This window comes from Neoarius graeffei, chromosome 2 (assembly GCF_027579695.1).
Source record: "Neoarius graeffei isolate fNeoGra1 chromosome 2, fNeoGra1.pri, whole genome shotgun sequence".
NCBI classification, from domain to species: Eukaryota; Metazoa; Chordata; class Actinopteri; order Siluriformes; family Ariidae; genus Neoarius; species Neoarius graeffei.
Genome location: NC_083570.1, coordinates 72803850 through 72830314, shown reverse-complemented (window position 1 = coordinate 72830314; position 26465 = coordinate 72803850). Strand labels below are relative to the sequence as shown.

The 26465-nt window shown below is 41.5% G+C and overlaps 1 protein-coding gene across 1 annotated transcript; it reads right to left on the bottom strand.

Moving 5' to 3' along the window:
• Positions 1-195: 195 nt before the first annotated feature.
• pkp3a (plakophilin 3a) lies at positions 196-26206 on the bottom strand. Its single transcript, XM_060914904.1, has 13 exons — positions 25749-26206; positions 20807-20901; positions 19240-20018; positions 16151-16274; positions 15859-16063; positions 13482-13656; positions 13119-13236; positions 12826-12990; positions 12364-12546; positions 11042-11195; positions 10716-10911; positions 10481-10568; positions 196-2552 (listed from the first exon to the last, which is right to left on the bottom strand). Exons 1-13 carry the CDS (start codon positions 26008-26010, stop codon positions 2511-2513), a joined length of 2586 nt encoding a protein of 861 aa, XP_060770887.1. The 5' UTR covers positions 26011-26206; the 3' UTR covers positions 196-2510.
• Between the last annotated feature and the right edge of the window lie 259 nt (positions 26207-26465).

Sequence of the window (26465 nt, the reverse complement as noted above, 5' to 3'; positions counted from 1 at the left end):
ACAATCGAGAAGGCAGAATATTGATGTCTGAGCAGAGTGCAGATATGAAAAGTGATCCAGGCCATGAGGCTTATTACACCCACCCAACAGAGATAAGGAGGTGTGGGAAGGCAAGGAAAAAGCAAGAGAAAGGAGAGAGAAAGACAGAATGATCCTTAAGGATTAAATTGAACAAAATTTCAGTACACTGAAAAATCCATCCAATTATTATTTTATTTGTATTCAACAAGGAAACCTATGACAGCTAAGAATGTGCTTACAAAGTGAGAACTGTACCATACACAGCAGAAATAAAACTATTACTGAATAATTTTATCGAAACAGGCAGTGTACAATATATTCAGCATAACCTTGATAAATCTCACTACAGAATTTGGCAAATTAAACACACCCTAGTCCTTTTACTAATATGAATTCCTTAGATTAAAAAAATAATAATTACAGTATATAGAATTAAGAAAAGTATTAAAAATGCATAGAGTTGATTCATAGAACACCAATCTAAGGCCAAGTTTACATTAGACCGTATCAGCGGATCATCAGATTAACGTTTTTAAAACGATTAGTGTGCACACAGCAACACCAATACACGATTCGCGTGCACACAGCAACACCAATACACGGATACGCTCGGCTCCGCAGGCATCCTGCGCTCCAAATCACTCCGCCCTGAACAGCGAGTGCCCTCTGGAGGGTGCGCACTCCGGCCCTGCGCATCTCACAGAGCGCGCGAGTGAAGTGCACGAGCCACGATTCGGGACTGAGCCGCTGTGTGTGTGATCCCAGTGCATATCACTTACCACTTGCAAGTGGAAGGATGGCAAGCCTAAAGACAATCATAACTACACAATGGGCAGTATTTGCATCAGTATTTGCAGTATTTTCATACTTTTATACTCTTTAATGAAAGGTGATACAAGGCGGAAGTCCGTGCCGTTTTTCAGCAGTCGCGTCACATGACCAACGCCAGCGAATCAGGAAGGTGGATGTCACAGTGACGTTGTCCAATGACGACGCCAGCTAGAGCTCAGCACAGCGTATCCGCGTATTCTCAATGTTTACACAGCACCGGACCAGACACGATCTGGATTGAATACGTGGACGCTGGCGGATTCCCGTTTCCCGGCGTTTCCAGGCGGTTTAATGTAAACGGACAGTGCATCCGCGAAGAAAAGGAGACAGATACGGTCTAATGCAAACTTGGCCTAAATATACACACCAACTCCAAACAATAGACCCCAAACATTCAGGTTTTATAACAGAAAAATATTTTTAAATGAAAGAATTTCCTAGAAAATGTCTAGGCAAGGTACTATTGCTGAAAGTTGCTGGAGTATTTAGGCTACAGTTATTTGACATGATGCATTATCCTCTTTAGTCTGTGATACAATATACGTAACAACTAACCTACCACTGCCATTTCCAGTTTGCCCACAATTGTACAATATTGTTATAAATATATTAGGTAAATGTATTTATAGATACTTATCTTGCCAAGTTAAAAACTCATATATAATGTTGACTCAAGCATCAAGAGCTGCTTTGCACTGGAAACGATGAGCAACGATTTACATTCATCTGGAATTTTACGAAACTCAGTTTTTAATACAGCAGGACTTATATTCTGGTAAGTTTAGTCTAGTTAGTAGCTATGTCTCAATGTCATTGCTTCAAGCAGTGCATTCACATCTGGAAATTCAATGAGATGCAGGGTAAAATAAATATCCGAATCTTTGCACCTGTCATTTAACTTTTCTCTAAATGGCTGACACACAGAGTCAATTTAATACTAGACAGAAGTGCTTAACTGAGGCTACCCTAACTGTTCTACAAAAAGCCCGTTAGTAGATGTAAAGTAAATTGTGTATGGTATTAATCATTATGTGCAGTGCAAGAATTGAGAAATAGCCTTTTACTTATAGGCTCAATATAACAACACAGATCCATTAACAAAACAATATGGCAATGCTGATAATCCCAACAGTTAGAACTTGTGCTGTCTAAAAGTATTAAGCATCCTGCTCACATTTTTTGTTACATCCCACAACCATCTCCCCCAGATATCAGTCCTGATGTTTAAGGGGGAAAACTGTCACAGCAATTTACAGTTCAGAAATATAAAAGAATCCCATGAACTACCATATGATAAGATAAGGCAATGGCCTTTTTTTTGTGAAAACAGACACACAACAGTCAGTAATCTTGCCGCACACTGTTAAGAGTGTCCAGAAGAGACAGTGGCCAAAAATCCCTGATGATTAAAAAAATTGAAGTCTACAGGAATTTAATTAAGGTGCATCCTCCATCAATCAAGTCCAGTATAATGAACAGCATATTTTGTTTAATTGTACTGTTGATTTCCTGATGTGCTCTTCCTGTATTCTAGGGCAGGTTGTGTTGCACTAGCCAAATGTCACAGCTGAAATATTCAGCTATGTGTTATTTTTCTTTTTTCTTGCCATTTATTATTTATATACACACAGTTACATCCAGACAGGTCCAGTCTTTCTTTATATGATGTACTCTGAAAAATCCTCTTTCAGGAATCCTTTCTGTAAAAAGACAAAAAAGAAAAAGGCTCATAGGTAAATGCAAAGCCAATGGAGTGATTATTTGATGTTACAACTAGAGTATCACTGTACAAATCTTAACTATAAAGCAACCATATCCAAAAAATAAGCTTAACTATTATTATCTCATCTCATTATCTCTAGCCGCTTTTTCCTTCTACGGGGTCTCAGGCAAGCTGGAGCCTATCCCAGCTGACTACGGGCGAAAGGCGGGGTACACCCTGGACAAGTCACCAGGTCATCACAGGGCTGACACATAGACACAGACAACCATTCACACTCACATTCACACCGACGGTCAATTTAGAGTCACCAGTTAACCTAACCTGCATGTCTTTGGACTGTGGGGGAAACCGGAGCACCCGGAGGAAACCCATGCAGACACGGGGGAGAACATGCAAACTCCGCACAGAAAGGCCTTCGCCGGCCACGGGGCTCGAACCCGGACCTTCTTGCTGTGAGGCGACAGCGCTAACCACTACACCACCGTGCCGCCCACTATTATTATCCAGTATTTTTAAGACATTCATTGTGGTAACGTAGATGTTAATATAGTACTACTAATTCATTCCTGCTTAGTCCCTGCATAGTTACCCAGTTTTGAGATTTTTGCCTGATACTGACAAAGGCAGGTTTCTGAAATGGAGGCATTCTATGATGTGTTGGGACATGCTCCTGAGGAAATGACCTGACAGTTACCTATACTTGATAAAACATAACCACATTTGCACAAGCCCTGTGCTTTTGGTGTGTGTGTGTGTGTGTGTGTGTGTGCGTGCGCGCGCGCATGCGTGCAGCATGCACATTCTGTTCCAAACCAGTCTTTGTAAATTGGAAAATGACTACAGGGCAGGGTGGGGATCATGTCTAAAATATGTTGTTTAGTAAACCCTGACACACAGTCTTTCATCAGGTATGTTAATGTTTCAGGGCGGAGCTTTCCCGGTAGACATTTACATTTTGGCAATTTTCTGGAGGCCCTGTATTACTAACAGGGCAATGTTGGTACTACAGTATACTTCTGAGTACTGCTCTCCTGTACTTCTAGAACTGCAGCTAGAAATCCACACCCACCAATATTTACTATGCTCTCTGTTGCAGAAACCAGAGGCTCACTACTGCATTGTTTCAGTAATGCGTTTTCCATTATACCAACAATCGTTTGTATGGTAACAGTAGGGAAATGTAGGTTTTCCATGATCATAAAGATTTTTAAGGATATCTAATTATTTTTAATTTAGTCAGCTAATCAGCCGCATTCTATTGTTCAGTACATCTGGAAAGTTCAACACTGTTGGAAAGGCATCACAAGTGACTGCTTCATAAAGCTCTTTGAAAGACTTTCCAACAGTGTATAAAAGTGTCAAGAAAGCTACACTGAAGAATCTAAAGTATACACTTGTTTAACACCTTTCTAGGCACTTTCTCATTCCACATGTCAGATCATAGTCCGGTTGGCTACTATTATTGGCGACTACAACACATTTCTGGCTGCCAACCCTGCAGGCTCTTTAAATAAGCTTCAGGTTGTTCCAAAAGAAGATGCCTGGATCCTTACCAGGACCAGAAGGCCAGATCATATTATGCTCGTCTTATGCTAAACTCACTGGCTATCTATTCCATACCTGAAGCACTACAGCCCATCTCAAGCACTTAGCTCGGATGAGGCATGCCTGCTATTAATGCGGATAATTAGTTGTAGCTCAGCTGTTTGATTTTTTTTTTTTAAATTTCACTCTGGAATAATGCTTGAGCAAACAAACAAGCAAAAAAAAAAAAAGCCAGTTGTTTTTATAATACTTGATTAACCATGATTATTGTTTTTTGTTTATTTATTTATATTTTTCAAGCTTGGTTGTATTTTTATGATTTATAGTTACTTTATTGGCACTTGTAGGTTATTTCATTAATGTGCTTTTCTGAAGTAAAATGAATTTAACAAAAGTTCCTTTAATTTGCAATGTAATTAAAGGCGCTGAATGCAAAGTCATCTGAGATTTTCAAATCTTTTTACTGTGCATGGCATTTTCCTATGTCTCGCAAAGAACAATATCATGTGGACGAGATGTGATCATTCTGATGTCCTGAGGGTCGCTTTTCTCCATTTTGAGACCATTTTCCTCCCTCTTTAGGTAAACAGTATGGCCCTATGGAAACAGCCAAACACGAGGAATTTGAACTAATTTACATAATTATGGAACTGCATCACACCAAGATGGCGACACGCGGAAAGCATTGTGACTTTTCACTGACCTCGGCAAGTTTTGAGTCACAGGTATGTAATTTGTGGTTGACATTCGTGAATAGATCCATGTAACAAAAGAAGAATATATCTTTTCTCTGTTCCTGCTTTTGTGTTATCGTTTCTTTCTCTGTAAGATCAAACGTTAGGTGTATAATTCCATATTTGCTACTGTGGAGTCGAGCCCATGCATTCTAAGGCTAAGATAGCTAAGTGCTAGCCAAAATGATTTAGTTATCTGTTCAGAAAAATGACATGTCATCTAACCTTGCTCTATCTTGCAGTTGCACTCACTAGGCAGGCTTTCCTTTTCTTTTCCACTGGCTTTCAGCTGGCGGGAGAGCCGAGTCCGCCATGTTTGCCCATGCCGACTTGTTTTGGTTAAAATTAAGTAAAAAATGCTCCATGATTGTAATGTGATACTGTTGCTCACTTGCTTCGGCAATCTCCAAAATTGCAAAGCGCAGGATGCATTTTATCTCGGTAAAACATTAAAGCTCATAGGCAACGGTTTTAATTTTATGCACATTTGAAACTTTATATGTTAAAAAACCCTATGTAATTTTCTTCTGGTCCCAAGAAGTATTATTAATAAGTAATAATTAAAATAAGTTAGCGCGGATCGTGGCGAATTTCTGTCGGCTTTTTCCGTGACATCATTTAAGCCAAACAAATCGCTTGAGTTGAGTCCACTTCCGTTTACTTATATTGCCATTCGGCTTGATTACAGACGTGCGTTTGGGAATTTCAAAAAAAAAAAAAAAAACCATGCCTTATTGTTGTGCAGTGAACTGTAACAACGGGACCGGTCCAGGAAGAAGTTTTTACCGGTTTCCAAAAGAGGAGAAGAGGAAGAGAGAGTGGATTGTGCGTGTGAAGCGAGAGGGTTGGCAGCCGGGTAAATACGCCGCTCTGTGCTCCGATCACTTCGAGGAGGATTCATTTTTGAAGAATCCCCATCTGTTGGAGAGTTTAGGTGTCAGCGTTAGACAGAGAAGGCTCAAACCTGACGCTGTTCCAAAAAATTCGAGCACAAAAGCAAGCAGTCAAAGAAGAAACGGACCAGCAATGCTCAAGCAAAAAGGAGAAGATTGGAGGCAAACATTTTTACCTTTGCTTGCAATTTTTCAAGTAAAGAATCCTGAGGGATCCTGTACAATCATTGTTTAAATGAGACAAAAGGGATAGTTTGTCATGGCTACCTGACAGCATGCTATTGACTAACATGATAAATGTCTGTGTGTGTGTGTGTGTGTGTGTGTGTGTGTGTGTGTGTCCCTGAACGCCAGGGGTGAAAGCAACTTTTATTTCTTGCCGGTATATTATTTTGAGCTATAGTGCGTGCGTGCAGCGCGCGCCGAAAAATACACCTAATTATTTATTATTGTCTACTTATCAAGCATTCACTAGGACTTCTTATCACTCAGTAGTACTAGTATAGTACTTTTTTAATCACACTATCACTCTTTCATCCACCTGTATCAGTTTTTGATTATAAATAAATTGCAAACATCATTTCAACAACACAATCGTTTTAATTACATTTTTTTTAGCTGAACAGTTGAAAACTAACTTTTCATTTTGGACATTCTGTCTACTAAAACACTTTGGATACCAGCTGCGCACGTTGGCGCAAGATGGTTAAGCAGTGGGCTACGCGCACCATCTCGCACGTTGTCTATCGAGTGAAACATGGAAGGAATTCACTTCAGACATAATTCAGAGACAGGTCAGAACGAGTTATATGCAATGTATATTGAGGAAAACGTGTTGCTTTTGGTAAATTGACATTAGCAGGTGTGTTGTTATGATGAAAGTGCATTTTTTTTTCAGAGACAGTATATTTTTCTTTCCGGTACGTCCAAATCTTTTAGTGGTACGCCGGACCGGCCAGGACTGGCTTACTTTCACCTCTGCCGAACGCAAGTGTTTCTAATGAAGTGGCCACTAAGCTGAAGTTAATTTGTCGCCACTAAAATGATACCTGAGGGCATGCTAACATGCTAATGGTTCACATGCCATTTGCATGCTAAATGTATGTGCATGTTTATATAGACACACGTGTTCGTAATAATGTGACCATTAAGTTGAAGTTGATTAGTCACAGCTAACATACTAACTGCTAGACTGCTAACATGACAGTGGCTGCCATGCTCAGTGTACATGTCTGTGCATGTTTTTACACAAGTATTCCTAATAAAGTGGCCACTAAGTTGAAGTTGATTTGCAATGGCTACATGCTAGCATGCTATTGACTAACATGATTAATGTTTGTGTGTATGTTTAGAGTAGGCTATAAATGGTATAATGCTTGTATTAATATTAGTAATAAATTATATTAACAATATAAACGAATCCGGGCGGCACGGTGGTGTAGTGGTTAGCGCTGTCGCCTCACAGCAAGAAGGTCCGGGTTCGAGCCCAGTGGCCGGCGAGGGCCTTTCTGTGCGGAGTTTGCATGTTCTCCCCGTGTCCGTGTGGGTTTCCTCCGGGTGCTCCGGTTTCCCCCACAGTCCAAAGACATGCAGGTTAGGTTAAGTGGTGACTCTAAATTGACCGTAGGTGTGAATGTGAGTGTGAATGGTTGTCTGTGTCTATGTGTCAGCCCTGTGATGACCTGGCGACTCGTCCAGGGTGTACCCCGCCTTTCGCCCATAGTCAGCTGGGATAGGCTCCAGCTTGCCTGCGCCCCTGTAGAACAGGATAAAGCGGCTAGAGATGATGAGATGAGAAACGAATCCACGTTCTATTATAGGGATTGTGTGTGTATGCCCCTGTGCGCATCAGTGGGTAACCCCATTAAATGTCCTGGTATATGTTATTATTGAAGTGTTGAAAATTAGCCCTGTATGTTTCTCTCCAGCAAAAAAAAGTATATTTAGAAAGTGGTTAAATAAATGAACCTCCTAAACGTGTGCTCGGTTTGCAAGTAAACACAGAGCTGCTCCCGGTCTGTTTGGCTTAAATGACGTCACGACGACGGCCCCCTGGCAGTGAAAGTGCGCATAAGTGAGATGTAAACAAACCTTCGGAAATTGGGCAAAACAGTATATTTTAAGCATTTTATTAAATTTTTGGGTGCAAATTAGACACCAGGAAGATTTAATGCGCTTTTTGGGTCGTTCTTCTAGACAATAAAGTTGATATTCTACATTTCACCTCCGACTGTTGCCTATGACCTTTAACACATAGGGTACACAGTGTGTGCAGCAGCGAAACATTTTGAAACTCCAACAGCAATAGAAATAGAACATTTTGCCCAGAATTCAACTTTGCAGTCAGCACCTTTAAATATCAGTAGTACTAGTGCTCACAGTAGTAGTAGCAGGGCATTATATTAGCACCAGCCCACCCGCCAAATGCGGGTAAAATTCGGCTTTGGTGGGTAATGACTTTAGTCCCACTAGCCACTTTGGCGGGTGGTTTATTCTGTGGTATGACAATATATTTTAATTGTAGTTTTCTCTGAAGGCATCTGATATAATAAACGCATTGCAATGTAATATTACGCGCCTACAACTTCCATGAGCACCTGCATAAACATTCTGACAACATGTTAGAATTGTTTAGAACATTCGTTAACGGCTCAGATAAAATCAATGATACGGTCACCTGCGGTTAATGAGCGAAGCAACAAAGTTGCTGACGACTGACAAGCGCACTATGTGGCGGCATATAGCTGGAGTTTCAAACCCTGCTGCTCAGGAAAAAAGGGGCAGAGATGAGCAGGGCCGGAGCAGTATTTTAAAATCACCGAGGTCCGTGATGCGCAAAGCACGCGCCGAAAATTTTTCGACATATTTAAATGAGAGGGATGAATTACACGCCACACAAGAGATCTATTCCTGAAATTACTTTTAATGGTGTTTGAACTGAATATAGTCAGTTTTGAAAAAAAAAATCAAGAGTAAGAATAATTGAAGCTTGTTTAATGGTGTGATCTGGCCCGAGCAATGAGGACAAAAGATCCCCTAACCATGTAGCCTATGGAACTAAGACACATTAACAATCTGGCATCTGTTACACCTACACACAGAAAAAAAAATTCTGGGAAAAAAATCAGTACACACCACCATGTTTTAGGCAAAGTTATCCAAGGCAAACATAAGTTGAAACTTTCCACTCTATTGCTTTGGCTTATCGAATGATTGATTTTTAAAATCACAAACAAGGCAGGCTACAACTGCACTGCTTCGAAAATGTAAATTTAACAGCTTCATGAAAGTGCGCTGATGGTTCCCATGAAAAAAACTGTGTCTACTGCACTGCGTTCCTCCCGCAAGTCACGCGCTCATTCGCTTTTGTGTTCTTGGTCTCAGAGCCACGCGCACGAAACAGACACAGAAGACAGAATCAACGCTTAACATCATTAACAATGCACTTTTTACGGAGACATTTTAATGTTATTCTTTATTTTTTTTATCCAGTTTAATATTTAGCGTACAAATGTATTTTCAGCTCTTAAAAATTACTGAGGTCCGGACCTCGGGGGCCTCATACCTGGCTACGGCCATGGAGATGAACAAGACGCTAATAGGAAGATAAGACAGTTCAATGACAAATGGAAGTTCGGGCGAGATTGGCTAGTTCATAGCAAAACCGAAAATACCATGTACTGCGAAGACTGTAGAAAGTCTGGCAAAAACAGGCACCAGCAATTTTAAACTCGAAACTATAAAGGACCATGAAAAGTCAAATGCACACATCGGTACTATAACATCAAAACCGGCGAAGACGGCTCGTTCACTACAGGACAGCATTGCTTTCAAGTCCCTGGCTGTTATGAAGTTGGCTGAGCTGGAGAGGATGGAGCTGCTGTTTAGAAACGTTCACGCGATTGGAAAGAAGTTGATCTCGCCCCAGCTATCAACTTATGGCCTGCTGGAAGCCTCAGGTCACGAAGACCATTTTTCATGGACCATTCAGACTCATCTGATGATGAATGTAATGAGGACATTTAATGTCTCTCTCTACACATGTTCACACACACACACACACACACACACTATTAATAGATAATACATAATATACATAATAATACTTGATAATACACATAATACTTGCATATCAAAACATCAAATGTTTTTCAATGATAAATGTTTTGAATTGGACTTTTAATATTAGAATCAGTTCAGTTGTACTGAATGTTGTTTTTCATATTATACAATATTTCATATTGTAAGGGGCTTGAATTTGAGTTCAATAAACAGAATACTCTGTTTATATTTTTGTCTGAATTGGTTGCATGATTTCATATAGGGAGCTACCTTAATGGCACTGAATACTTGAGTGCTACTGTAGAGATACATTATACGCTGCCATTCATAATTAAATCTAGATCTTCCGAACTTTAACGTATCATGGTGAAGAAAAAACTGCGATTTCCTGGCAACAAAATTGTGGCTAGTGAAAAGGCTGAATGGCTAGTGACTCGGGAAAACCACTAGCCACAGTGGCATGTGAGCAAAAAATTAATGTAAAGCCCTGAGTAGTAGTATTCAAGAATGTGGAAATGAAACAAACAAACAAACAAACAAACAAAACTGCACTAATAATTTAAATACTAGTAAAAATACCAGGTACAACCCAAGGTGGCCCTAAAAAATGGCATATTCAAGTCTGTATTTGGGTTAAAAATGAATGACTAATATATGCATTTTTTGATTACCTTTTTGTAATCTTTGTGTAGTTTTTTATATTGGAACATGTTGGACATCACTGTAGCTGCTGCTTTGGCTTGCTTGCTTTTGAGCGCACTGAAATGAAAAAGACACATTATTTCAAAAAAGGTGATGTGAATTGAATGATTCAAGAATGTCTCAAATATGGACGACTTTCAGACATGCTGTTCTCAGTACACAGTAGCAGATACTCTCCGTTACATGTCACTGAGGGCCTCGTACCTGTTATCGTGAGAGCTCCTGATGCCTGAAAGCTTGGCCAGTCCATCAAAGAAGGATATGTCTCGTGCAGCCACCTCACTACAACTTACAAGGTTGTTAAGTGCACCACAGATGTTTATAACCACATCAGGGGAAGGGAGCTGGGGATGGCCATCTGCTGGCAGCAGTGACACTAAGTTTGGCACCACCTTAGGGGCTAAAATTGGACAAATATTGAAAAAGGGCTCTTTTATGAATGAAAAACACTAAACTTCACCAATTCAATAACAGACTGTTTCTATTTCTCATGAGATTATTAAAAAAAAAAAAAAGAGACCTGTACTTACCCAGACTGTTTTTGTCCTTGGCATGACGGGACAGGTTCCTGAGCAAGCCAGTGAGAGTACGCAGTTCTAGATCACTGGATGTCGTGAGGTGATCCAGAACCGTAGGCAAAACATTTCCCTGTTCTAATGCAACACGACTCAGTATGGATGGCCACTAAGAGGAGAGCATGTCTGAATTATATAAGCTGCCAGTAATGCTTAATAATGCTAACAACAAAACAACTAAGCATTTTGTAGTAAATATTTCACCATATTAATACACACAATATTATTCCAAGAAAATCTTATTGGTAATAGTTGTTGTGTTTCTGCATGAATGACTTTTTTTTTTTTTTTTAAATGGTCCTCATGTTTTGTTTAGCTGCTGATTTGATCTGATGTACACTTTCTACAGAACCAAACCAAAAATGCTTGAGGGGTCAGGTGTTATAGCGTAAGTGGTTATAAGATACATACTACAAAATTACTGTTACATGAAAACACAACCTAAATCTGCAAAGTTATTAACAAAGAATGTTTAAAATACAATAATGGACCAATTTTGTTGGTCTATTTTAGTGATTGGTGAAATTACTAAAGAAGCTCACATGCAATATGGTAAGTGAAGAATGACAAACAAACATTTAGGATCTCATCTCATTATCTCTAGCCGCTTTATCCTGTTCTACAGGGTCGCAGGCAAGCTGGAGCCTATCCCAGCTGACTACGGGCGAAAGGCGGGGTACACCCTGGACAAGTCGCCAGGTCATCACAGGGCTGACACATAGACACAGACAACCATTCACACTCACATTCACACCTACGGTCAATTTAGAGTCACCACTTAACCTAACCTGCATGTCTTTGGACTGTGGGGGAAACCGGAGCACCCGGAGGAAACCCACGCAGACACGGGGAGAACATGCAAACTCCGCACAGAAAGGCCCTCGCCGGCCACGGGGCTCGAACCCGGACCTTCTTGCTGTGAGGCGACGGCGCTAACCACTACACCACTGTGCTGCCCGACATTTAGGATGTCAATTATATATTTGCCATGACCCTTAATAGAAATAGCAAAACTATAAGCTGTCATGGAAAAATACAAGCTGAAACAGAATCTGTCATGAGAAGCTAATTTTGAAATGCCCACCTGCTGAAGATTAATTTCCATTTACACAGTTGTATATTCTGTGGCAACACATTTCTTTAAGGATCTTTATATTAAGTCTTGAGAAAATTGGTCACAATTCCATATAATTCTGTGTTTATATGGAACTCCATTTTCAGCTCTGTGAAATTGTTCTCAAATCCCTGAAATGACAATATGTAGGTTTCTGTCTTACCCTTTTATCTCCGGCAGTAATGTTCTGCAGAGCTCCAGCTGCAGCCTCTCGTGTGGTAATATTTGTTTCACAGCGTATAAGGACATCACGATACACCTTTACTATCTGAGGATGCCACAACCACTCACATCCCTTAGGCACCTTGGCCACCTCCGTAAAGGTAGACAGGTCCTGATTCTGGCTCTGAGTGTCAGGAAAGACAGTAAGTTGTGAAAAAATTCACCAAAATGCACGTGATCGAGTTACATATTGCAACATGGTGATGTCTATAGCACACACACACACACACACACACACACAAACTGGAAATAGAAATTAATAATCAAACTTTGTAAAAGAGAATTTTATGAAGTCTTCCATATCCAGGAGAGTATAAAATGGAGACAAATCAATTATCAAATGTACTTTACAAATCAATGTATTTCACTGATCTCTAAGGGGAAATTTGGAAATGTCCCTTACGCCTTTTGCTTTCCTGCTCTGATGTGTGAAGCAGCCAATAGGCTCGCCTCGAGCGGAAGCCTGATTTCGATCGGGGCCATCCAAGCGCGTCATGACTGAGGGGGGAAGCTCCTCGTACAGCTGAAAGGACAAGTTCCTCAGCACACACATAGCATTCTCCACTCCCTGCCACACAATGTGTGTCCATTAATATAATGTCTTTACATCAAAATAAACACATAAAACATTTTTTGGAATGCAAGTGGAAGAAACAGGTAGGACATAATAATGCTTGTGCTCTACTCTGAGCTGACCTTGTCCTCTACTCTGCTATCATTCACTGATTTTTGAATGTAGTACACCAGGGACTCAACTAGTCCATGAGTCATCCTCATCTGCTGACGGGTCGGTTTGCTGATGGAACTTAGGTTCCTGAAATAGGACAGGACAGTTAGTGAGAAGGCATGTGCATCTTTTGCAGTTGCTACCGGTATGAAAATAACACAGACAGGAAAATCAGACAGGGTGAGAATAGTGCCTTGGTACATATTGCAATTAAGTGTAATTACTTGCAATTTTATAAGTCTAAAAGAAGAAAAAAATTTTTTTTAGACTTGTAGTTTTATAAGACTACAGGGTTAAAGATTGTTTTGCATATGCAATGGGTGTGGATGCACCTGAGGCATCCAGTAGTACTGAAGAAGATGTCTGCCTCCGATTCATTGTGGTCAATTATGTCTCTTCCTCCAGTGCCTGAGAGAGGCATCAGTATTTCTTCAGTCAGCTGTGGAAGTATCTCCTTTGCCAACTTCTCTTTTAGGGTGTCTTTAGAGGAGAGATTCCACAGAATTCCTAGAGAAAGAGAGAGGGAGAGTAAACATGTTAGGGATAGTAATGCATCACCTTAAGTTAATGAGTGCAAACAGAAAAAGTCAACTAAAACCAAACAAATACTGTAATATGCAACCCTGTGTTCACAAAACTGAGGTATTCACTTTATAGCACATAATTACCTGTAATGGTAGAGATCAAAGCTTGTCTAAGGTTTCTGTATAAACTTTGCTATTTAAAAAAAAAAACTGTAACAAAGCTGAAATTTTTCTGTTCCATGAACATATAAGAGGGATTTTGGATTACACAGAGGTTTAATTCGAAGCCTTTCAGAAACATATGCAGCTATCTAATGCAGCTGAAAATGGCCCTGTCCTTTCTGGTTATTCTACTGAGTTGTTTGCGAAGACCTTTGACCATAATTACTTTGTCGAGAAAAAAAAAAAGAGATGAGGCAGTCATGTGCACAGTGCACAGAAGCAGTTCATCTGAAGAAATTTAACTATTTGTAAGAAGGACCACAGCAAAATGTGGATCTTATTTCATACAGTACCAAGGATAACAAGTGCCTGACTCATGGGCCTGCTTGGATTCACACAAACAAGTCAAGACAATGCTGCTCAACAGTCACCCTTTCACTAGAAGTCTACAGCCAACGCCCCAGAAAACACACACACACACACACACACACACACACACACACACGGATTTATTCCATAAAAATAACAACAACAACAACAACAACAAACTTCAAGCACCACACTCTGAGACCCCGTCCACACGTAGCCGGGTATCTGCTAAATCGAAGATATTTTTCTACGTTTTGGCCTGTCATCCACATGAAAACACATCAAAAACGAATATTTAAAAAAACTCCGGGCAAAGTGAAGATTTTTGAAAACGCCGTGTATGCCTTTTCGTGTAGACAGAGATAACCGGAGTTTTGCGTTTTAGAACGTCACAATCTGCGCCAAAAAAATGACAACAAATCTGCCCTGACGTCAAACGTGCGCCCTTTGTTTACTGCAGAAGCCAGATTAAGCATGGACAAAGAGTAATGGATCGGAGTAGTGCCTTGAAAGCGTTAATTATTGTGCAGGTGCTATTTACATGTTTAATTTTAGAAGCCCAACTACTGCTGATGTGATTAGGGGGTAGGATTTGGGGAAATAATGGCATCTACAGGTTTGGAATGCTTATGAATGTGATTGAAAACGCAGATGTTCGGTTATGTGTGGAAGGGATTTTTTTCGAAGACGAGGTGGTGTGGATAAAACATTTTTATAAACAGAGGGGGGGGGGGGGGGGGGGGAAATGTTCGGTTTTAAAAATATCCGGCTACGTGTGTACATGGCCTTAGTCATCTCATCTCATTATCTCTAGCCACTTTATCCTTCTACAGGGTCGCAGGCAAGCTGGAGCCTATCCCAGCTGACTACGGGTGAAAGGCGGGGTACACCCTGGACAAGTCGCCAGGTCATCACAGGGCTGACACATAGACAACCATTCACACTCACACCTACGGTCAATTTAGAGTCACCAGTTAACCTAACCTGCATGTCTTTGGACTGTGGGGGAAACCGGAGCACCCGGAGGAAACCCACGCGGACACGGGGAGAACATGCAAACTCCACACAGAAAGGCCCTCGCCGGCCCCGGGGCTCGAACCCAGGACCTTCTTGCTGTGAGGCGACAGCGCTAACCACTACACCACCGTGCCGCCCCGGGCCTTAGTCATAAAAGTAACAAATATGATTCAAGGGTGTTGCCACTTCATGCATGTATAAAATGAAAGGTGTAAAAAAAAATGACTGCAGTTTATTACAATGCACTATTATGTGAGGTATGATTTTAAAGTTGTATTGCCGTTATCACTGTGTCTACCTCACCGCACCCACAGTAAGGCCCAGCCTTTACCAATGCTGCCCAAGGCCAACTTTGTGATAGCAGTACACCATGGCAAACAGTTAAACACAGGTTCACAGATTAGCTGATTGATTTTTTTTTACCCTAGTTTTATGATCCAAGATAAGCTATCTCAAATGTTCATTTCTCAAATCCAACCACATTCAGTTTCTCTCATAAGATTAAAGACTAAATATGTGTTAAATGTATGTTTAAGATCAGTGATATTGCAGGTAATTCATAGTCTAGGAGTGAGCAATATATGAGAATTATTATGCGTTACAGTGCAGATTAATCCCTAATATAAGAAGTACTTACCAGTGATGTTCTTTTGGATTTCGTCATCTTGTTCTTTTAGGGCATGTAGGAGTTTAGGAATTCCGCCAGATTCAATGAGAGCCAGTTTGTTTTCCATGTTCTCATAGATGAGGTTCCTGGCTGCTCCAGTGGCAAACTGTTGCACCTTCTGACTCTCACTGTTAAACAACTGAATGAGCGGGGGTATGCCTTTCAGCTGGTTTACCTGACAGAGACAAAGAAATGTTTATTCGACATATTATATTCCTCTTACTACTTCATTAGGCTGGTTGTAAAATTCACCAGCTCTTACTTGTTTCTTGGACTCTTTGTGGTTGTAGCACTCATGCTGGATGTAAGCAGCTCCAAGTGCCTGTTCGTCTTTGTCATCTGATTCAAGGTAACTCACGGCAGTGTGGAGGTCCAGAGCACCCAATCTGTGTGACGTACATAGAGAAAGATTAATTTTTGTAACATTTACAAGCAACAATCAGCCTTCATCTTTTTAAAAATCATCTTAAACTATGAAATAAGGTAGAGAATATTTTTCCTCTATATTTTACTGTGTGTGTGTGTGTGTGTGTGTGCGCACACATGTTCATTTGTGCATATGTCTGAGTATGCGTGTGACATAGTAGAAAGTATGTTTTTCTTTGGGTGTATCATTTGAGAATCGGTTGGACTGGTTTGGGTGTGCCTCTCGGCAGTCTGACTCTACACACACACACACACGCACACACACATACAGAGTGACATCAAAGACACACAGAGACCAGCTAGGTGAGGTGAAAGTGAATTTGTACAGTACCGGATATGTAAACAAGGGCCATTTCATCATTGTTTTTTTGTCCATATCCACTAAAAAAGAGACAGTCTTCTTTTTTTCTTAGGAGTTTCCATTTAATATTATCTTTTGAGACTTTATTTTATTCATTTTCCTGGATTTGTGTAAGAGGAAGCTGTACCTATCTTATGTAAGGTGTTTGTGCTCACTGAAGCATGTAAGTACATTATATTTTGAGTAGCAGAAAATCACACTGATACTTTTGATTTATTTTGTTTCTGAATTCTATTTCACTCCTCCTAGCTGCCAGGGACACCGAGAAACACTTGGCTCATCACCAAAGTCACAAAATGACAGTATGATGTAGTATTTGATATAATTTCTGTTGTCATCCAGCCACTGTTCCCTTTTTCTTCTCATTCGATACATGGTGGACCTCACATGCACCATCTGCATAATGGCTCTAACGTGCTGGAGACGTGAGGCCATGTCTTACCACTAAAGGAGTCTACTTTGGAGCAGTGAGAGAGACAATCACCACTGATTCCTTTCTCACTGACTGGGGCCATTGTGTTGCCATAGAGGCACAGGAGGTGTGTGGAATCCCATTGTGAGAGCAGAAGACATAAACCAGCAAGAACTGAGAGCAGTCTAACTGCCATCAGATTCTGGTTATTGGTTCTGAGTCACTGTCACGTGTAGATTTGTCACTACATTATCATTTGGATAATGTAGTGACAGTAAAATATATCAAATCACCAGGATGGCAAGAGGACAGATGCCACTCTCCAACTTGTACACAAACACTTCAGGTGGGCTGACTTAATGGTTCATCTCACTGAGAGCAATTGAGGTTTTTCACCCACGTGACCAAGTCATGTGAGGCTGCCATTTTGGACGTCACGGCTCGAATCAGTTTGAACGCGAGGAAGGCGACAAACGAAAAACATAAAAGAAAAAGGAGCGAGATGCAGAAAACACCTTCACTATCCAGCGACGTAGGGCATTTACAGGGCGAGCAGAGGGAGAGGTATTTGCAAAAATTGAGGTTAGCAGGCTTAGAGAACGACGTTTACCTGCTTCCACCAGGATTGTTCACTGACGTACGGAAGTACACGAAGCCCTCGTCTTTACCTGACTTCGGCCCACATGATCTGTATACCTATGTCGTTAAAAACCCATCGCCATACACAGGTATTGATCTGAAAGCGTATAAGAGTTTGGATGCCTACAAATATTTTGTGTCAGGCTGGGTAACATGCCTACATCAGCGGGTCATCCCTGGAGCCGGTGGTCGCCATCTTATTACAGCTAAGGTTTGTTCACATTTTCATTTACTTTCGGTCCTCAGGATAAACAAAATGTTATTAAATGTCATTGAAATAACTTCTTAGTCTGTTGAGACATGGCCCGTTATAAATTTGCTGTTACCAGGCAATGACCAAGAACTGTATTATTAGGGTCGGTGTCTGTGTTGTAGCAGTGTACTAGCAGCTAGCTGTTAGCACTAGCTAATGTCAACAACATCGTAGCTAGTATGTTACTGTAGCAATGTTTACGTTCAGTCATTTGGATGACTGTTAAAACCTTTCAGTCTCAAGTTTTTCCTTTACTGTATTTACTAGTTTACTGAGCTAGCGCGCTCGGGCAAGCTGGGAGCTAGCGCGCTCGGGCAAGCTCCCAGCCTGCCCGAGCACGCTAGCTCCCAGCCTGCCCGAGCGCACTAGCTCCCAGCCTGCCCGAGCGCGCTAGCTCAGTAAACTAGTAAATCCAGTAAAGGAAAAACTTGAGACTGAAAGGTTTTAACAGTCATCCAAATGACTGAACATAAACATTGCTACAGTAACATACCAGCTGCTATGATGTTGACATTAGCTAGCTTGACCTTCAAAATGGCGGACACCGGGGCGTCACGTGACCCTGTGACGTCAGGTGAAAAACCTCAATACACTTGCATAATGATGCAGTGGGCACACAGCCAAGACAGTGCACATGTCCAGGAAAGTGGATGGAATTCCATGGCAGCTTCTTCCTTGAATTGGCCTGTTGTCCTAAATGGTTAGCTGTGCCTGTTGGTTTGCCTCCTTGTAGTGAAAAGCAGGTTGAGGACTGCAACCATTCAGTCCAAGAGACAGTCCTGAAACCAACAGCCCTGTTCTTCGAATAGTGTGCATTACTGGATCCAGAGCACTGCCCAGTACTTTTTTTTTTCTTCCAGGACATGCTAGTCACCTACAGTATGTTACTGGATAAAAGGGCCTTCTTCTGAGCACGTGCATGTATAAGAAGATCTTTACTTTTCACAGTTCTGTGGAAAGTAAAGATCTTTCATGCATGCACATGTTCAGAAAAAAGGCCCTTTTACTCAATAACATAGGTGACTAGCATGTCATGAATCATACTTTCAACTTGCCATAATTAACTTTCCATAATTTCCTTGGTGAACTGCATTGTATTGCTGTACAAAGTAAGAAAACAACCATTTTTACTTGAGTGACTGTTTTAGACTGACTGAGTACAAATAGAATGAAAACCTTAAATAAAAAGCATATTTCTAAAACCATTCAATCATTGGCAAAATTGAACAGAGCTTGAAGTTTGGTGTGTGTGTGTCTCACCCGCTCAGATTGCCCATGCTGCCCGTCATTTCCATGCCATCATACACATCTCTGCCTTTGCCCACACTGATCATACTCCTTACGGAGGGAGCACGAGACATCCTTCCTTGCTTTACCATAGTCAGGGTACCCTGGGAGCCGTTTCCACCGATGACAAAGCCCCCTGCACTGCAGCTTCCCTGCATACTCCCCGCTGACATGGAGCAGCGATTTTGACGAGTCCTGCTGATGGTGCGCTGTGCAGGGCCTTTGAAAGTTTGACGTACATAGGCCTCCTCATCCATGTTAACTCCAATGCCTCCGTTGTGGCCCATGGTTCCGCTGAGGGGACGTCTTATGCTCGGCAGAGTCATTGAAGTCTGCCTGGTTCCAGAGTTGAACTCATTGGCTGTGACAGAGAATGGGTATGAACATGTGGCTGTGTAACCATTGTTGATTTTATATGTGGGATCCTGGTCTGATCCCAGGCTTCCATCACTGCCATTTCGTGCCACCCAAGTGGCAACCTGCTGCTGAGGCAAGGAATGCAGGCGTAGTGAATGTACTGATGTGGCGTCTGTGTCATGAACACCATGGGTCATGGCGTGCATCGTTGAGCTCCTCTGATACTGCTGAGATTGCCTGTCTTGGTAGCCACCCCCTGCCATGACACCCGTGTCATCATGGTCATACACCAATCCTCCTGCAACCCCTCGACTCATCTGAGATCTTGTGCCAAAATCCATGGCTGAGCGAGACGAGTAGCCACTGGTGGAGGAGTGCTGAGATGCACGGTGAGCCTGGTGGAGATCAAAAGTGAGAACCATAACAGTCATATATGGTAAAAATGTTATCAAGGGCAAAAAATATATCACATCACACTATCTCTAGCCGCTTTATCCTTCTACAGGGTCGCAGGCAAGCTGGAGCCTATCCCAGCTGACTACGGGCGAAAGGCGGGGTACACCCTGGACAAGTCGCCAGGTCATCACAGGGCTGACACATAGACACAGACAACCATTCACACTCACATTCACACCTACGGTCAATTTAGAGTCACCAGTTAACCTAACCTGCATGTCTTTGGACTGTGGGGGAAACCGGAGCACCCGGAGGAAACCCACGTGGACACGGGGAGAACATGCAAACTCCGCACAGAAAGGCCCTCGTCGGCCCCGGGGCTCAAACCCAGGACCTTCTTGCTGTGAGGCGACAGCGCTAACCACTACACCACCGTGCCGCCCCAGCAAAAAATATATATTTAAAAAAAACTAAAACACATTAGACTGAGATTGAAGTCTGACAGTTGCATGACAATTTTACAATTACAGATGTAACATTACTTACATGCATATTAAATGACTCATTCAAGGGAACACAAGTGTGTAAGATTGCTTCAAGAGAACTTGTGAAATACCACATGCAGACTACACACTATCACTCCTCTACTCCTGTTAACTCCTGCAGACCTACACTCACCCCTTTGTGTGCCTTATTCCACTTTGCATAAGCGCAGAACAGGTGCTTGAAAATACATCATAGATAAAGCTAAAATGAAGAAAACAATAGAACAACGTGGAATTCTCACCATTACTGGTCTGGTGGTGGCGTACATATGGGACCTGGAGGTGAAACCAGGATTGTAGGTCTGGAGCTTCATCAGTGTAGCAGAACTACTGTAATCTAACATGGAGAGAGATTCAGAGAGATTTATTATTATTACTGATGCCTTTAAGAAACCAGTTGTCTGCTGTTGGCAAATTAGCATCTCATTGTAAAAACCTTAAACCCCCCAATTAATTAATTAATCTCATTGTCTCTAGTCGCTTTATCCTGTTCTACAAGGTCGCAGGCAAGCTGCAGCCTATCCCAGCTGACTACGGGCGAAAGGCGGGGTACACCCTGGACAAGTCGCCAGGTCATCACAGGGCTGACACATAGACACAGACAACCATTCACACTCACATTCACACCTACGGTCAATTTAGAGTCACCAGTTAACCTAACCTGCATGTCTTTGGACTGTGGGGGAAACCGGAGCACCCGGAGGAAACCCACGCGGACACGGGGGGAACATGCAAACTCCACACAGAAAGGCCCTCGTCGGCCACGGGGCTCGAACCCGGACCTTCTTGCTGTGAGGCAACAGCGCTAACCACTACACCACTGTGCCGCCCCAATTAATTAATTAATTAATTAATTAATTAATTAATTAAAAAAAGTCAGTTGGATGTGTCCTGCTTGCTCCAGTATGAGAATGGCTGTGGTTAAAGTTCTCATCACCTTGTGACTAAGTCACTTCCCTTTGTCAGTTCTCAAATCACATTAAATGTGATTTGGTAAAGTGCTTAGCACAACCATTTATTCATACAGAATCCATTGCACATTTTCACATGCTAAACACCATGAACTCTAAGAAATAATCTTGGACTCTAAGAAGGGACGAAGTGCTTCATTTGGCTTCCATGAAATATATGCATGCGACACAAAATCAGTGTTTGTCCTGAAGACCAGAAGAATCAGGAAGATAAGTCAAAGTGACCATTTCAAATAGCTGGGATGAAAAATATTACCTTGCATAGAACCACTACAATAAAGAAAACAAACAGGAATTTGTAAACAAACAAACAAACAAACAAACAAACAAACAAACAACCAACAACAATAACAAAAACCCTACAAGAACCACTACAGAACCAACTAAGGCCTTTTTAACAATATGTCTTACAGGCTTGTACTATTACAAACTAGAAAGGCACTCAATAACGTGCATACCACCGTCAAGCCACGTATTTGGATTTGCACCAAAATCTGGTCACTTGTTCCTTGGCCCAAGGCCCATCTTTCCTCAGAATTTCACCAAAATCCATTCACTACATTTTGGGTTATGCTGGAAACAAACAAACAAACAAACAGGCGAAAACACAACCTCCTCCAACAAAGTTAGTGGAGGTAAAAACTCACTGCAGTTTTATTTGTTCTTTATGGTCACATCAAGCCTAGGTCTAAAACACTTTCAATAGGTAGAATAAGAGTTGATTTTATGGTGTACACCAGCTGTAGGCACTGCATCGTCTATCTACAAGCAGTAAACTTAGTGGATTAGAAAATGAATAGTGTTACAGTGTTGTCAGTAATACAGTTAGTATATTGCCACATGTCCTGTGAGAGGAAAAAAAAAGTACTTAATGCCTATTCAGGCTGTTTAGACTCTTTGACATGGGTCAAACAAATCAAGATTAAATCACCTTATCAGCCACGGTGTGTGTTTTTGCAAGTGTGAGAATAAATGCTTTCTGTAGGGCGAGGTAAAGGCGAGGTTGTTAATAACAGGTTGACAAACCCCAGGCAAGGGGAGAAGGGGCAGAAAACCAGTCTGATAGCTATGAAACACTCCTTCTACGCCTGCCCAACACACACAGATACAACACACACACACACACCCTGCCACACCCTACTTTTCATATGTTTGAAAGTACATACTGTAGATTTGCACATAAAGACAAATACATATTTCATCTTAAACCACAGTGTTTCTCTGGGAATTTTTATACATCAATTTTGACCTGCAAAAGCCCAGCTAAATAAAATAACGTCTCTCTCACCTGAAAAATACACTTGGCATTTCACTTATGAGACCATGCTACCTTTGAAACAAAAGCATTTTCCTATTTAAAATATGAGTCTCTTGATTTTGGATAAGGGCCCAGAAATGTGAGGCTGTTTGAACTTGTCAAGGCTCAACCTAAGCTCTTGAAGCTTGTACTACTTCATGGCAGCCACTCTCTTATACTTGCTAAGCCTGAACAAAAACCTAGAATAATAATTACACTGTCCTCAAATAAAAGCAAAAACAAAAAATTCCACGTCAGATGTGTTGCTCATATGACATTAACCATGTAGGCTAATTCTACATACATTGTCAGTATTGTGTCTGCTTTAATGGTTGCAATCTTGAAATACTGTTAGTGATACCTGTTGAAAATGCACATATAATAACTCACAGCAGTATTTTGCCTGCCAAAATGTTATGCAGTTTTAATATACTGCTTACCCTTCACCTAAGATTGCATTAGCATTTAATATTCACTGCACAATTCATTCTTAAAATAAAAAAAAAAAAAGAATCTAAATAAAAGATAACGCTGAGGTCTGATTTGTTAGACGCCAAGAGTTTATTTTACTAAGCACTTTGTCAAGCTTTCATTTTGTGTGATTTGGGTCCTTTGAGAGCTGACAAAGAAAAGTAACCCAATCACAGTGAGAGCTTTCATTCACTTTTGTACCAAAGGCTACATATGAACCATGCCTGTTTCAACCTGTTCAACATTAATGCGCTCTCTCTCTCTCATGGTGTGGCTCTGTGGGTGTGTTTTTAGCAGGCAGGCACGAAGTTGGCATTCATGTAAGTGCCTAGTTTTTTTTTTTAAAGCCTTCAGTTCAATATAAAATATATTTATAAATTTGTAGTTTGAATAAAAAACATTTGCCATTGTCATACAAATAGAACTCAACCATAAAACCCATCAAAATTATCCTTATTTTCCACGGTCAGATATCAAAAGTAGCTTCCAAATGAGTTGTTTCATATCAGTGCAAGCCATTTATTTTGAGTCCAGTGCCATGTGTGACGAGTCATGGAATCCACGGACACATGTCGGCCGAAACGAATCCGAGAAAATCGCAAAAGCAGCATTAATTAATTAATTAATGCTTCTTTTGCGATTTTCTCGGATTCGTTTCGGCCGACATGTGTCCGTGGATTCCATGACTCGTTACATTTTTCAAACTTGTGTCACATAATTAGAGCTTGGGAAATGCACCCCCCCCCCAATTACAGATGCCCGAGCAAATTTAAACCACTTCTACTTGATGAGGCTATTGGTGTTTCCATGGGGTAACTCCAAATTTTACACACAAGGCTACTATGAAATAGAGGTCATATAGCCAAAAGTAATCATAAGGGCATGTACGGTATAGTTGTACAAATCAAGGATAATACAACAGCACATATAATGCACAGGTAGGATATTCATGAATTAACACAGCGCATTTAATGATTAAGATGTTAGTAGTACAGCAAGAAAAAAGATAATCAGAGAAAATAAACCTCACAATACAATAAGCTGAAATCCTGTTAGATTAAATGGATTATTCTATAGCTACGTGTATACTTTATGGTACACAGAGGATATTACATGGTTGTGTGAAGATATTAAGCAGGGGCGTAGCTGGGGGGGGGGTCCGGGGGTGGTCCTGGGGTGCCCGTGACCCCCCCCCCCCCCTTTGTCGGACCATACATTTTTTCAATAGCCGCATAAGAATATTAGAAAAGTGCCCACTGTAATTTTTCTAACATTAAAAAAAAAAAAAAAAACTAGATTGTCACCTCGGCCTCATCAGGGTTTCTGTAACCTTGTACGGACTTCCTGTGGTTTGGGCAAGCACAACATGATCACATGGTCAAGCTGCCAGTGTAGCTACAGTCTTTTTAGTTGCGAATTACGAGTATTTCCTCTTGTGTTAATAATTCGCCACGTCAAAACAAACGAAACTTTCCTCCTTTTGACGTGAAGATACATAAGCAATTTATTATATATATTTTTTTCCATCAAAGTTGCATTTTGTGGCTTCGAAGCTAAGTTTTAGTGTGCTGTTTCTGGTACTCAGTTCTAATGCACTCAGGCTGTGCGTGACTCCCTGTCTTGGAAAAATCCAAGCTACGCCCCTGTTCAGCTTATCTTCTTGAACTGGTTCGCCATTTTGACAACGCTGTCTGGTGAGCAAGAAGACACTGGAAGTGACGTCATCTGAGTGACGCTATTGGGAAATATGTCACTCAGATCTGCCATGTATATTTCAGAAGGAAATGCGATATTTTTATAAACTTTATATCTTCCAGGCCATGTCTGATGGGTTTTTTTTAATTATATAGACACATTTACAAACAAAAAGTACCCAAATGTATCAAAACTTTACACTTATTGATTTCCTCACGAGTGATGTATAGAGATTGATGCCACGGTTTTGGTTCTCAATGTCCCGGATGAGAAATAAGAGTGGAGTATTTCCCAGGAAAAAAAAAAAAAACACTGTTTCCATGCAAAAGTATAGTCTGTATCAGGCCCAGTGGTTTAGAAATACGTTTGGGGTTTTTCCTGTGTGTCTCAGACATCCGGATGAGCTGGAAAAAAAAAAAAAAAGCTGAATATCTCCACGTTCATTCTGTCCCAGGCAGCACTGCAGAGAGTTTCACTTCGAGAAACTGGGGCTGTGGCTTTTGGTTATGTCACTTATTGAGAATTACAGAATAGGATACATACACGGTATGTCAGTTAGCAAAATTAGACTACTGGTAAATAAGAAGCGTCCAAAGAACAGTGTACAGAAATGAGAAGTGAATGTTGGCTAGGAAGCAGGTAAATTGAGAGGAATTTGGTTTATGATAGGCAATACACAGAGAGAATACTGAATAAGAGTGGGGAAAGAAAGGGCGTTTCAGGGCTGGGAGCAGGTAGACGGTGACACACCTGAGCTCGGGTACTGCGCGGAAGAGGCGGTGGCGTACTGCGCCGAGGTGGAGGAGGCGGAGGTGGAGGTGATGTTCCGCCGGGGCAGGGTGGCGAGTCTCTCGGCCACCTGCTGCTGGACGCGCCTGGCTCGCGCTGCTTCGTCCATGTGCGTGCCGCCGTGCGGGAGCTGAGTCTCCGGTGGGACGGCGTACGAGCTCACGGTGGTGTTGTTTGGCTGCAGAGCCGTGAATAAAACATTTTCAGACATCAGGCTCGTCATAGCGAAGCCGTCCGGCTCAGGAAGCGCACCGAGAGCGAAATGTAGAAACAAAAATAAACTACAAACAAAACGCGACGAATCCGAACAGAGTGCGCAAAAACGCGTCAGTTCAGCATTAGTGAAATTTCCCGTCGCTGTCAGGGAGGGAACGCCAACGCAACCGACAGATGATATGAACTTTGTTCCTGAGCAGATATATAGGCGTGTTCCTTCAGCAGGTAGAATGAAAGCATGGGCGGATCCAGGTTCCAGTCTAGTGAGGACAGGTTTCAGCCTGCGCCTACAGTGGAATTTGAGGAAGTGAGAGAAGTGTGATCTAAAGGAATACGCACCAACAGGATCCCTCTCTTATTGGAGTCAGCGAAGCATCTCATCTCATTATCTGTAGCCGCTTTATCCTTCTACAGGGTCGCAGGCAAGCTGGAGCCTATCCCAGCTGACTACGGGCGAAAGGC

Bases quoted from the DNA above. Each gene is read 5' to 3' on its own strand.
- pkp3a (XM_060914904.1), bottom strand. From the start codon at position 26,010: ATGACGAGCCTGATGTCTGAAAATGTTTTATTCACGGCTCTGCAGCCA. The intron at 12,991-13,118 runs GTCAGCTCAGAG...ATTGTGTGGCAG, and splicing joins ATAGCAGAGTAGAGGACAAG to GGAGTGGAGAATGCTATGTG. The intron at 10,569-10,715 runs GTACGAGGCCCT...TTTTCATTTCAG, and splicing joins AGGAGCTCTCACGATAACAG to TGCGCTCAAAAGCAAGCAAG.